At 38.8% G+C, this 14,896-nt stretch overlaps 1 protein-coding gene across 4 annotated transcripts in view; it reads left to right on the top strand.

Annotated features, from left to right (window-relative positions):
• The first annotated feature begins 1,591 nt into the window (after positions 1–1,591).
• LOC140910219 (broad substrate specificity ATP-binding cassette transporter ABCG2) overlaps positions 1,592–14,896 on the top strand; it is a 38,669-nt gene continuing 25,364 nt past the window's right edge. The window contains exons 1-3 of one of the 4 annotated variants that reach the window (XM_073340660.2): positions 1,592–2,363; positions 9,824–10,041; positions 14,397–14,456. In XM_073340660.2, the coding sequence (XP_073196761.1) occupies positions 9,842–10,041; positions 14,397–14,456 (260 nt within the window). In that variant the 5' untranslated portion in view covers positions 1,592–2,363; positions 9,824–9,841. Of the gene's footprint in view, positions 2,364–9,823; positions 10,042–12,520; positions 12,633–14,396; positions 14,457–14,896 lie in introns of those variants that run through there. The other 3 variants (XM_073340663.1, XM_073340661.2, XM_073340662.2) reach the window with 3 other exon arrangements.

Here is a 14,896-nt window from a genome sequence, read left to right as displayed (position 1 = left end):
AGCACTCTGGGATAGCTCCCGGAGGCCAATACCATCGAATTGTGTCCACAGTACCTCAAATTCGAGCCGGCAATGTCGATTTAAGCGCTAATCCACTTGTCAGGGGTGGAGTAAGGAAATCGATTTTAAGAGCCCTTTAAGTCGAAATAAAGGGCTTCATTGTGTGGACGGGTGCAGGTTTACATCAATTTAACGCTGCTAAATTCGACCTAAAGTCCTAGTGTAGACCAGGGCTTACTGAGTAAATGGGTGTAGTTAACAGAGTATAAACAAGCTCCTTTTTCTCAGAAGAGCAGACCCGCCCTCTGCCGTATCTGTCACCGGTGGACTGGTGTAGATCTCCTTCCCTCTTCCCTATGTGCACAAATAATAAAGACTGACCAGAAATAAGGGTAAAACAACAGGTAAGTGTATTAAGGGATAAATTACAGATAAGGGAAGGGATAAATGTAAATGAGCAATAACTATATAAACAAACACAAAGCCAGTGACACAGCAGCTCTTCCTATGAGCATAAAGCTCAGGCCCAAAAATACAGAACCCACCCTGGCAATTGAAAACATAACCCCAACTAAGAAAAACCTAATTATTATGTCTCACTATATTCCCAGAACTTCCGTGGTGGCGAAGTCCAGGACCTCCACTCCGTGAGTAACTGGAACCCGTAGAGGAGGAGCACTGGAGAGTCCCTCGATGACCGTTGGGATGGAAGAAATAGACCGAGAACCCTTTGGTTGCTGACGGTCCCAGAAACAGGAGCAAGTAAGGTGGAATGCGGCTTCCTCTTTCTTCTCACCTCAGGAATGAATGGTATTCTTCGATAGTGTGCTGGTGCCAGGAAGACCCAAGATGGACTGCACCACCAGTCTGTGATTACAGTCCTTTTATACAGTTTGTGGCAGGAAAACATGGTATGCTCCTGGGAAAGATGGGAAACAGTCTGAGGCGGTTTGGCCTTGAGATCGCCGAGAGGCAGGAAAAAACAGTTTAATCCAGTTACTTCCAGGCCAAGCTGACAGTGCATAGTGGGGTCACAAAATGGTGTCACAAGAGTCCATCTTGGATTGCTGCAATATCCTTAGAAACTGATTATTGGGTCTAATACACACATGTAACTTAATAAACCATGAACAATATAACATTTCATACCCAACAGGCTAAGTCCCCTCTGTACTGCTGTGGTGGCATAAAGGGGACTCGACTGAAGGGGCAGTTGGGTATTTCTCTGTCACAAGAGAATCCCCTGGTGGTGCAAAGCCAACGAACGGGGTCTTCTAGAGTGAGACAGATGTGGCAGCTTGAGGAGGTATGGCCTGAGCATGCTGTGTTCCGGTTATCCCTTTCAGTGTAATGGCCCTTGGGGGACTGTTCCTGCCAGCTTATGTTAGAGCAGCCCTGTAGCCCCCAGGTTCTGAGGACACAGAGATGAAATAACATGGCGTTCCAGTACACCTGAGGATCCAGTCCTAGATCTGGAGGACTGCATACAGTCTCTGAAAGAAGTTTGCACCATTTGACCCACACATTTCACCAGACCAAGGAATTGACAACAGGTGTCATTTACAGGTACTACTGCACTGGTCCTGGAGATGGTTAACCAGGAAGAGTGACCAGGTTTGCTCCAATCTAGTTTTAACCATGGTTACTGAAATGCTATTGAACATGGTTTGGCCTTGTCTACACTTACAGGTACAATATGTTCAGCACTGGGGAAGAAGGGCTGGTAGACAGAGTAGAGAAAACACCCCACAACGAGTTGCAGTCAGTACCATGTGCATTGTGGGCACATAATACATACTAATAATTAGCCCATTTGGTGGAATCTTTGTGAGTCCACAGTTGGTGACACTGCTGTAGTACGTCAGAAAGTCAACACTAGCGTGTCTTTTGTTTGGTGATGTGTCCTCAGGCACACTGCCACTGGCAGCGACTGAACTTGGGCTCAAAACTGTGGGGGGATGAGATGTTGCAGAATTCCTGCTCCAATGCACTTTAGTTCATTTGTGGCACCCTGAGCTAGAACAGCTAAGATTAGGAGCTGCATGTGCCTCTGTCCCTGCCCCTGGACTGAGAGCCTCTCTCATTTCAGCAGCAAAGAGGAGGGGAGGTGACTGTCCTTTGCAAGCCTCTGTGGGGGAGAGAAAGGAGGGGTTTCCTGTGGATTAGCCCTTGATATTACAGAAAGCCTGATGAGCCACTGGTGAGACTTCACCTTCCTTTGAGCTGCATAAAAGGCTGGGATCACTGCTACACTTGCCACTCACTGCTCTTCCCCTGATTCCAGCTGCACTCCCAGTACCTGTCTGTATCACCCGTAAACTTTTTCACTGCCGCTGCCTTTTGCACGGACTGAGATCCACTGGGTAAGTCAACTGGGACATTTCAACCTTATTGATGGAATTGTATTTTTTTAAACTGTCTAATTTAGTGACCGGTTTCCTTCCCTGTGCCAGGGAGAGGAGAGGTGAGAAAAGCAATAGTGGAAGTGCTATTCTGCCACCAACTAATGAATTAGATTCTGAAGCTGGTTTGACCAACAGTGAGAAAGAAAATGTTTTGTGATTTGCCTGGAGTTCCCCACTGCATTTAAGTTACCAACAAAATTAGATGTCCAAAATAATAATGTATTTTATTAAGTTAAGGAGAAAACTCATGTAAGACTGATGGCTGAATAGTTAAAGAGCTCAAGAGCTAGAATATGGAGAGGGAAACAAGTTCATTTTGCTTAGAAGTTTGGATGTATGTGTATGTACCATATATAATACACATACATACACAAGAGCTCATTTATCCAAACCTGTTTAGTACACAATACCATTTTTCTCTAAATCTAGGTTACACATCCCCAGGTATATCAGTTACCTGTTAACATATCTGATTTTCTGAATCCTTGAATCCCCTTTTACACAAATGATTTTAATTTCCCCAAAACATTAATGAAAATGGGGATTGTGCTGTGTATAAATCCACATATACCACACCGGTTTCCTATATAAATATATGCATATGTACATACATATACCTGTCTGTGCTCTGTGTACATATGTATTGCACAAAGTACAGGATTTATATATACGTTTCATGTATTTGTATTTATATAGAGAACTAAAATGTACAGCTACAATATGCTTTTATGGAGGATTTCACCTGACAGTTTGCACTAGTTAAACTTTGCACCCATTATAAATAAGAGAAGTAACAGCTTAACTAATGAATGGCTGGCAGGTTTATGGGATGTTGAAAATCAGGATCTTTTTAAAAGGGCTTGATCATGCTTCCTTTGGAAAACCCATTAACACTAACGAGAGTTGATTTTGGCTCTAAAACGATATATTCTTAGTTAATTTTAGCTCTTGATGTGTTTGTTTGAAGAGGTAAAATACCTCGAATAAACTGGTTGGTCTTTCAAAAACCAGTTAAAATATGTGTTGTTGGGTTTTGCGATTTGCAATTTCATTTCTGAGCTACAAGCGCTCTTCCTTTATGATTTAGAAAACTTGTCCAGTGCCGGTCGGTTACTGTAGGAAATTGCTAAGACAAGAGTTCACATAATCTCTTTGTTAATATAAAATATCGTAGGGTGGCAAATATTTTTAGTAAAGTTGCTTTAAAAATCTCAGGCCTGGTTCTGCCATGGCTCATGTGGGTTTGATAGCCATATAACTTCATTGATTTCAGGTCAATGACTCCTGATTTACCCTGGCGTATGTGAGAGGGGAATCAGGCCTTTGGACTATACAAGTCAACGTACAATGCATGGGAAAACTGCCTGTATGCACCCGAATTTACACACTTAAATAACATTTGCAAACCCCAAAGAGGAAAACACCTTAAGTTATGGCATCTATGGACAGAAAGATATGCTGATTTCTTTAAAGAGGGCATTTTTACTGTTCAGTTAGAAGAAAGATTAAATATCAAGATCCAATATTTTAAATGTTTCCAGTAAATTATTTTGTCTCCTGACTTGGTAATATGATCAATAGTTTGAGAGAGATTATGGATACTGAACTTCTGCCTTGAAAGGATGCAGTGGAAGGTATGAAAAGCGAGAATCTTTCTTGAGGATGGTTTAATGGGGACAACCTGGTTACACAGAAAAATGGAGTAATGAAATAAGTGGAGCACTAAAGGTCCAATAATGTGTTGTGATAGAAAATAGGGTGATTTATCTATTGTGTGGTCAGTACTTCAGCAAATACTCACACAAAACTCCCATTGATTCTAATGGGATTTAAACATCTGTAAGGGCTGCCCTTATATTAGTCCATTTATAGCATTACATCATATGAATACAAGTCATCAGCTTGCTAGTGTAAATGTATTCAGCTAGGATTTTTTAGATTTATTCTGGGATCATCCATCAAGTATGAAATATTAGTAATCCATAGAAGATATTGCTGAGACTACGCTGCTGCTTGAGCCAAAGAGTTTTCTACTGGGTTTTTCTAAATTAGGTGCTGGGGTAAGAATTAATGCTGTTGATGACTCACTTCTTGATGGCAAGGATGAGTGTTCGAGGAAGATTTTTTTGAAAGAGAACAAGTACAGCATGTACCATTCATGAATAGCTCACCAATGTGGGTAACATTTCAGTTACAGAGAAAATAACTTACTTTAACCAAAGTTGATATAATGATGATATGGTCCCCTTTGTTCATCATACTGGAAAAATACTTCTGAACACAAACTAATTTATTCTGATTATTTACCTATAGTATGTTGATGCCTATACATGATGATGTGACACATTGTTTTATTGGATATTTATCTGTCCATTAAAACCTAAAGTAGATGAGCATATGTTTGTAGAGTTTTTTGTGAACTGGAAATGAAATTTCATTACACATATATGCATTAATTTGATTTATATTTTCTTTGCTATTTCTTTGTTCTCTGGGAGTTTTACTTGCAAAAGGACTGCCAAATCAGACACAAAATAACATGACACAAACCTACCCCTCTGAGAAAACAAGTAATAGTAAAGCATGTTAACAACCTTTGCTCTTATCTCAAAGCAAACATCAAAAGGAACTTGCCCATATCTTTCCATGGTGAGGCTTACTGATCTATAAAAATCTTCCTATTGCTGAGTAAAGTATTAACTATATAATCTCTCAGTGAATGTTTGCATTATTAATAGAAAAAATACTAAAAAACAAAAGCAAATGAAAAGTCCGCCCACCATGCACAGATATTATTTACTGCTGCTAGTGGCTCATTGCCTTTTGGAACAAGATTAGAGATACACCAATTTATCCCATAGGGAATTGCTACAATGGAAGATTTGTTATAACAAGACTCAGATGAGGAGAGAGGCAGGTAGTGCAGATTTTAATTTGTGACTGATACATCACCTGGAACAGCAAAATAATTATTTTTTAGAATTAATTAAGTCTTAACAATTGTGTGTCAACTGCAGTAAAAGTATGCACAAATGTAGCTGTGCAAGGTCACGTCTTGTTTTCAAAAAGGTGGCCTTCAGTTAGCTTAAAGAGTGCTTTTCTCTGCTTACCTTATTGGAGAGGATCAGAGTTGTGTCCCTGGTTTACAGGGGTTTTATTCAACATGTCACCAAATGTTCCATATTTTGTTTTCCTATATTTCTGAGAGTGGTGTAATGTTGCATGATAAAGCAATACAAGCTCAGGAAAGTCAATTTTAAATTTAAGGGCAGGCTAAATTCTAACTTGTGCTTTAGTCACTTTGTGCCATTCTGGCCATGCTAAGGAGGCCGAGATCTATCCTAACCAGGGCATCTGGGAATTCATTTGATGTAGGGGAATTCCTGAAACTCAGGAAGTTGGTTTAACTTGCTATATCGCACCTGGTGGCTAAGGGGTTGCTCTCAGTCGGCATGGCTGAGGCCAGGAGGAGGAGTCTCCTTAGTGAACAGCACTTCTGCTCCTAAAACAATTTTCTAATTTTTTTGTGGTATTTTTATTTCCGTTGCTTTGTAACAACAGGAACTTTCATATCACAAAATACTTTTAAGATCTTCTTGTTGTCCTAGTGCACTGGAGAGATGGGGAGAGTGTCCTCATCTTCATAACATCACTTTTAAAAAGGTCACCCAAGAGACATAGTATAAATGTATTCTCAACTATGAAGAACCCTAGACCTCAATCGTGCCAGGCCTCTTTGGGTGTCATTCAGAAAGACATCTGTTTCAGCCACTGGCAGCAGCAACTTTAACAAGCAAGCTGCACTTTATGTCTCTGGTTTCAGTAAAGATTACAAGGCAGCCCATGTGCTGTCAAAGCTTCAGGAACACAACTATGTGGCTTATCTCTCAAAAGCAGCCCCTTGGGTATATTATCACTGACAGGGAGGTCACTGTTGCCTGTGTTAATGGCTCCACTGGTTTCTTGACAAACAGCAACAATATCAAATACTTTCTTAGACTCATAGACTTTAAGGTTAGAAGGAACCATTGTGACAATCTAGTCTAACATCCTGCACATTGCAGGCCACAGAACCTCACCCACTCACTCCTATAATAGACCCCTAACCTCTGGCTGAGTTACTGAAGTCCTCAGATCATGGTTTAAAAACTTCAAGTTACAGAGAATCCACCATATTACACTAGTTTAAACCTACAAGAGACCCGTGCCCCATGCTGCAGAGGAAGGAAAAAACCCCTCAGAGTCTCTGCCAATCTGACCTGGGGGAAAATTCTTTCCCAGCCCCAAATATGGCAATTAGTTAGATCCTGATCATGTGGGCAAAACCCTCAGCCAGACACCTGGGAAAGAATTCTCACTAGTAACTCAGAGTCCTCCCCATCTATTCTTGTAGAATATCGGAAGGTTCTGTGCCCACCATGCATTGGTTAAGGCCCAAAAATTAAGCTGCTTTGAGGAATTCCAGATCAAGACAATTTAATCAGACATCATATTAACCTATCCCAAAAGGCACCAGCCTACCTGCTTACAAGAAAAGAGCTGATAGATAGGGTGAAGAAAGAGTCCTATAACCCTGAGAGCAAACATGAATCAAAACAAAGCATGGTGGGTCTTATTTTAGGTCTACTGCCTTGAAAATGTCTCTTTAATAGTGGAAAGATTACAGGAAGCAGGTGTTACGTAATTTCAATTCTGTAGGATCCCACATCACTCTGTAGTAAAACCAGAACAGAATAAATCTAGGGTCAGCTTCTGTGTTGCACTGTGGCCTCTTTATGCTGTTTTGGCATAAAGCAGCTAGACACTGGGCAGAACAGATCCTGCAGACAGAGAGATGTCAGAAAGACTCTATGCTACCCCTTTGCCACCCTTGGTGTGGGGGTGCACTGGGGCATATCAGAGCATGTGGGAGGAGAAAGGAGGCATGGCTGGAGCATGCTGGACTCCAGCTAGTCATGGTTGTGGAATGGTCTCCTGGGGGCTGTAGTAGTTCCAGCTTGCACCAGATGCCAGGCTAAGCACTTTGTACCTTCTCCCTACCCCAATTCCTGCTACGCATACAGCTGGAGAGGAATGGAGAATCTGGCTCCTGATGGGGATGATCATTCCCTTCCAGGTGTCCTATTTCTCAGTGCAGAAGTCTGGATCACAGACCTACTCTTTGTGAATATAATAGATTGCAGGGCAGATAAAAATAGATGATTTTTTAAATTAAAAAATTGCATTTTTAAATTTAAAATTAGATTATTTTAATTTAAATTGGATTTTGAATGGAAATTAAATACGGGTTTATTTTAAAAAAACTTTTTAAAATTAAATTTGAAATCGACAACCTATGTTAAGGCCTGAACTTATTACGATCTATTAAAATCATTTAAATTAAATACAAAAATAATATTAAGTAGTACTGTTTGCTGCCAAGGTTTAAAGGAAGTCAAACTACTGAATTGGTGGAAGTCACTGACAAAGCACCAGGAACCAGAGTTTGTTGAAGTACTAAACCAGCTTTTGATAGCTGTGGCCTCTTCTGCAGGTGCAGAGAAAATATTTTCTTTAGTTCTGTTTATTCAATTTCACTACAATGACTAGTTCATTCAAAGTTAAGAGACTGACTGGGAGCTGAAAAAGCAGGAAAGCTTGTTTTCTTCCAATTTACAAGTAAAAACTAGATGTGAGAGGGTGAGTTCTACTGTTTCTAAACTCTTGAAGGACATGATAATGGGGAACAATTGTTTGAGTTCATTAACTGCACATTCTATAATATTTCCTTTGTTTTATAAATTGGTTAGTTTGAACTGCAAAACATGCTTTCATACATTTTTGATAAACAATTTTTCTTATGTAACATTCACTCTTAAGGTAGATTTATTTAATAAAAAAAATTTAACAGCTGGTTGTGTGCATTTTTAATTGAATTTGAATTTCCATCCGTCCTTGACACAAATCACAAGAAAACATCAATCATTATTTAATAAATGGGAATGCATCATTCACCATTTTCTAACAAAATAAAAAAAATGTAAAAATTAAGAATCTGAATAAATGTAAATTAAGCTATATAATTGCTTAAATAAATGTGTATAGATACAGTGTATCCTCCTGGTTAGCAAAAAAGAAACATCAAATTTTAGTGTCTAGGCTATATTTAGTTGCCAGTTAACATGTTCGAATGGTTAGCAACTCATAAAAATAATGAATCAGGGCTGTGCAGTGAAGGAGACTGCTCTCTGCATGCCCCCTGTCTCTTTTGTTGCAGAAGCTGGAAGGTGTCTGCTGAATGGGGCAGGGGATTGCAGGAAGAGAAAGGGTGGTCTCATGCTTAAGGCAACTGAGTGTGGAGACAGTGGAGCTGGAACTAGGGGTGCTACCGCACCCTCTGGCTTGAAGTAGTAATAACAAACACCAAATACATGATTTCCCTTGTTTCCATGATCAGCACCCCCACTATAAAAATTGTTCCAGCACCCTGGCCTGGAGAACTGGATTTTATCCCTGCCTCTGCCATAATGTTCCTTATGTAAAGCTGGACAAGTCTTATAAACCGGATTTTTCACAGGAGGCCACTGTGTATCCCTCATTTTCTGCATACCCGATCTGAAGTTCTTGGGGTCTGATTTGCAGAACTGCTGAGTACTCACAGCTGCAACCGAAGTCAATGGGAGCAGTGCTCTGAACATATAAAGTGCTGTAAAATGGTCACTACGCTGAAAACTCAGGTCCTCGGCTTCTCAACGTGGGCACCCACACTCAGCTAACACTTTTGACGATGTTGCCTTTAATCTCTGTGCCTTAGTTCCCAATGTGTAAAAGGGAGCTAATACCACCACTTCTCACAAGGGTGTGGTGAAGAAAAAAATCATTGATGACTGGTAAGCACTAGGATGCGATGATGAGAGTACCATAGAACAGCTCATGAGGAAATGATAATTATTAGTCCTATATTCAGAGGAGGGGTTGAAAGTAATGCCTTTAACAAGGAGTATAAAAAGTAAAATAGAATAGCTACTCGTTCAGTGAACCGCATTCATCGCGTGCATGGAATAAGGCAAGGGCTCAGTGGGAAAGAATAGTATGCCATCATGTAATTAAAAGGGACAGAATTAAAGTTACACAGCAACCTTAATCCTTACATTTCCTTACTGCTGAATGTGTGGCTTGGCAGTGCTAATGTTCTTTTAAGGTAGTGTTTTAGATGTTATCTGTATATGGGCTTTCCCATGTTATAGTCCAGCACACGGAAAAAAAATTAGGAAGGATTATGGAAGAAGGAAAAGTGTTGAGTGGGGTTCACTCTGAGTATAACATCCACATTTATTGGAGGATACATACAGTATAAACTAAGTTGGCTGCATTGCATCTAGGGTGGTCTTTCGTCTCTTCTCTATCTAGGATACCTTTGTTAATGTTTATGTTTACAGAAGTGGAATCCTTCCAAAATGACAGACAACCAGTCAGACATCAGTATTCAAATGTCAAGTACAAACGGCCTCCCGAGCAGAAAACAGTCCTCTCAAGACCCATCAGTCAGCAGAGGAACCATTGTGACCTTTCACAACATCTGCTACAGAGTGGAGGTGAAGAGTGGCTTCATATGTTGTCGAAAAACGGCAGATAAAGAAATTTTGAAAGATATCAAGTATGTACTTAAACTTCTCTGTCATAGAGTACATGTTCATTTGATTTCCTTTCTTGACAGTTAGGTTCAGATAAGTCACTGAGCCATGAATACCTGTGTAATAATAGTGTACAGAAATTGGTCAAGATTTAAAAAAAACAGGCACTCAGAGTAGGCTCCCCAAGTCCATATTTAGGCACATAAAAAGTTAACCTGAATTCCAAAAATGCTTGCATCTTTCAATTCCATTGATGTCAATAGAAGCTGCAGCGTGTTCAGCTCTTTTGAAAATCAGGTCATTTACTCAGCTGCCTAGATGTGAATGTAGGACCAGAACTTAAGGTATTTTTAATAACCCTGGCTCTAGCTTTGAGTTAAGACTCAAGTCTTTAAAAGTAGCGAAGAGTATTATTCTGTAACTGGAACAATGAATGTGAGAGTTTGGGTACCCACAATTTTATTGCACTGCTTTCTATTAGTTATTGCTTAGTAATTGCATGATATTGCTCTTGTTGTCAAGGATCCTTTGTACAATATTGGCCAGTTTCTAGTTAGATAAGTCTGAATTGTGTGTCGCGAAAGTTAGTTGTATAACCTGCCATTCCATGATGTAATTGTAGGTCAGTTCTCTAATTTCAGCTCTCAGAATGCATGAAAGGTTGGACCTTTATATGTACTGCTCTTTGCCCACACAGCATTTCTTAATACACCAAGCCTTCCATGCTGCAGAGTGACTATATCCACCAAATGTGAAATTTTAAATCTTTATTCTCTGACAAGAGTCTTACTCCAGTGTAATTCATTAGATTTAAACAGAGTTACTCCATATTTGCAGTGGTGTGAGAAGAGCATATGTCCTTTAGACTCTAGACCTAGTGTATGTTGTTTCTCCATAAACAAAATGCAAATGAATGAATGAATAAATAAATAAATCACACTTCTGATTGACTAAAACAGCAAAGAAAAAAAAAGCAAATATAATGAGTCTGGGAAAGGGGTGAGGGATAGCACAGAGAGATTCAATCTGATATTTTATATCTAAATTGAAACACACACAAAAATCCCCCTCTCCTAAAGAACAACTTCTGTCTTGTTGCCTACAAGAAATGAGATAGAAAATCAAATAAACAAATCCCTCACAACTACCCAGAACTATCATGATGTACTCATGTCTTTACTATGTAGATGTGATATCTCATTATTGTAACAACCATGCGCAGAGAAAAGATTGATAAAAGAAATAAAAGACGTTTCACACAAAGTATAAACTACCCTTTATTATTTATAATATAGAGTGCTGTAAATTAGAGTTGGGCCTACAGGAAAACTTTAGATTCAAACACCCCTGAGCTTTGGGGAAGTTTAGATCCATAGCCAAACATGGTAACTGGTTTCTGTGTCTCTAATGGGCTGCACCAAACCCCCAGATTTGGACATCTTTGGGAGCAATGCTAAAGAGTGAGATGGTCACAGTTTATAATCAGATTCCTGAAAGAGTAGCCACCCTCATATGTGTTAGTTTCTCTAAAATATCAATTTTAATATCGTTCCTATTAATGATAAATTTAGTAGGTGCAGGGACCCTTACACTTAACACAATTAGTCCAGCCCCTGTTGTCCTTTCTCAGTCAAAACTCCTATTGACATCAATGACAGACTTGCCTGAATAAAGACCGCAAGATCCTTCTCATGTTCAGTAGCAAACATAGTCAACAGGCTCTTATTTATAATGGACACCTTTAGTAATGACTCAAAAATTTTCTTATCTTTTAACTTTATACCCATTTTAATTATAACCTAACATTGCTCTGTGGTTCTTGGAATTAACATTTTATCCAACAGTTAGCTGGAAAGACAATATTAAATATCTTTGACATTTCCCAGGGCAGATAGAGTCAGCTCACACAGATTTCCTCACATGATTGGTGGGTCTTTGTATTAATTATTCACAGTTAGACCACAATTACTTTAATGTGATTCCCAGGGTGCAGTCTAAAGACCTTGGAAGGTTTGCCAAACATGGGTATTTAAGAAGAATCAGGTGATGATGATTTCTTACATTGTGAGATTGCGTGTTGTATTTTGGAAGTGTGCAGGTTTTTTTAATCATAAAATTGAATAATAAAATAATAAAAGTGATGAGTGAATGAGGCACAGGTAAAAAGTTTATAGAAATCTTTATTAATTATTAACAGTTATTACTGTCCCTGGGATGAAGGTAACAGCTTGCTTTTCCATTTAAGTTCTCTGTTGTTACATTGATTGGACATGATCTGTTTCCTGGGTGGCTTTTAAAGTGGGGAACATGCTTCCATTGGACAATCCCCTCAGCCCACCTCTGCCCAATTATAAGCATTATTGAAAACATTGTTTTCTATTTTAATTCCCGCTGGTCCCTGTGTAGAACTCCCAGACACACACTTTATTTGGTCTTTAACTATTTTTGTTGAGTGTTATAATGCAACTTCATTATCTAATTACTGTGTTTTAACTGTTAAAGCAGAACACCCAGACATTTTTGATAGGGGAAAGAGGAAAGCGCTGCCTTATGAAAAATAACAAGGATAATGGATCGCAGAAAGAAGGAAGTAACTAGAATCCAATGACACCAGGCAAGAAATAGCAATCGGGCATTGCCATGTGTGGAAAATGTTGACTCACCATTAATTAATCATTGCAAATGGAAATACCGATTGTGAGGGAGCCCTCCTCCTGCCTGGTGCTACTTCAGACATTATTAACTAATAATGTTCATATATGTCAGTCGTATACATTCCAGAGTGGACTTTTTTGCCTGGTCAAAAATCTATTTAGTTATGTAATCACACAGAGCTATGTGTGAGAAGCCTATCCCAGAAGGGAAGTTTTATTCCAGGTGACTTGCAGACATCAAAAGATTCACCCTCATCAATAAGAACACTCTACTTCTACGCTCTGGTTATTTATTTATTTATTTACTTATTTTTAAATCCTTGTGCTGAGACTGAGAGAGGCTAAATCTTCTCAAATTTCCTTTATCCAAAACCATCCCTGCAGTTCTGCTTTCAGGTCATATCCAACACTGGAAGGGGCCTATTTTCTCTCTTCAGTTTCTATGCACCCAAAATTTTATGTGAAGAGCTCATAAGATTCCAGTCCCTCTGATTTGAAACTAAATCTCTGATAAATTGTTTATTATTAACTTTTATTTGTTATTGTAGCAACCTTCATATGCTAGGCACTTTGCAGACATGTAAAAAACCAGTTCTCTGTCTGAAGATATGACAATCTAAATTAGATAAAACATAGATGAAGTAGTGTGGGAAAGGAATAGACTACAATATAGTTAAAGTTACTGAGTAGTAGTCATTCGGACATGACTTCTTAGTTACAAGGATATTTTTTGCCCATTCCAAATCCCAAATCAGAGAGATCCTCAGATAGATACTTTTAGATCTTCTCTGCCAGTCCTCTGCTCTAATGCAGATTGGTGCTGCTTCTCTGACTACAAGTGAGTTACCAAGTTTCCATTACTTATCACTCAATCAGCTAGTTTTGCTTTCTTTGTACTTGTATCTGTGAGTTCAGTGCTGCCATTCAAAAGTAGCTACTTATATTGTATATATAAATGGTTGTTTGTGTAGCTCATTGTCCATTTCCATGGTCAAACTCCCACTTCAGTGAACAAAGCCTGCATTTACACACACAGACACGCATTTGCACATGCAAACTGTACTGAAGTGCACAAATGCTTGTCTGCATGTGCAATATGGGGGCCAGCTATGAGAATTTGGCCCTTACCACTAAATCTTTCATCTGTAACAATGACCAAAAGAAGGGAAGTGTTGATTGTTATCTAGGAAACTACACAGTGTAAATAGCTGCCCATTGTGTTTTATTGAAAGAGTTGTTTCCAGACAAAATGACTGGTAACCAAAAACATACTTAGTACCATTTTCTTCTGGCTGCTGAGCTTGAGATAGTTCTTTGCATCTGATGTAGAGTCATTAAGTCAGGTTTCCAAGTATTTTTTTAAATATAGATGCCCTTCCTACATGATAAATGCCTCTCTTACAGAGGGATGGCCAGAGAACCATGCTTGCTAAGACTGCATGTATTCTAGAGTGAGTTTGTGCTTAGTATGGCTACATCAACATATGTCTTGCTATTGTTTGATAATTATAGTTTCTGTGTTACTTTTTAGTTAACAATATGGGCCATATCTTTTCATTTTAAGTTAGCAATGTAAACTAAGCAGGAGTCAAGTCATTATTTGATGTAACCAACTAACTTCACTAGCCGCAAAAGGATTTGATGCAAAATACATTTCTGCAGATTAACAGAACTAACCTGTAAATGAAACAATGAATGAGAAACCTGTTGGTTTTGTCTTACAGTGGGGTTATGAGACCAGGACTGAATGCAATTCTGGGACCCACTGGCAGTGGGAAATCTTCGTAAGTGTTGAAGCAGTGAAAGGACCTGTTTTACTTTATCCATGTTCCTCACCAAGAGGAATCATGCCAACAAGAAAATGCACCTATATATATAAAATATTTGTGAACAACACTCCCAGGGAAAGATTTCAATCTTAATTCCACCAGAGTAAATGGATAAATGGAGAATAATTATATGGATTTCAGAGCAGAATTTGACCTCAAGTGGAAATTTTATTTAAAAGCAACAAAAAAGGGGAAAAAAAAGAAAAAGAGCCAATTTTGCTAAATTTATTTATATTTACTAATTTATTTCTTTTTAGTAAATAGTTTCCTGACATTCTCCCCTTATGCATCAATCTACAGTACAGCAGGAGGCTTATTTTACTGAAAAAAAGACAATTCTGTTCTTTGAGGGGGTTTTAAAAATATATGAACTATAGTAAGTGGCAAATTTTCAA

The sequence above is a fragment of the Lepidochelys kempii genome, chromosome 4 (genome assembly GCF_965140285.1).
Source record: "Lepidochelys kempii isolate rLepKem1 chromosome 4, rLepKem1.hap1, whole genome shotgun sequence".
In the NCBI taxonomy this organism is placed as follows: Eukaryota; Metazoa; Chordata; order Testudines; family Cheloniidae; genus Lepidochelys; species Lepidochelys kempii.
The sequence above is the reverse complement of the archived record's forward strand: the minus strand, read 5'-3'. Positions and strand labels throughout refer to the sequence as shown.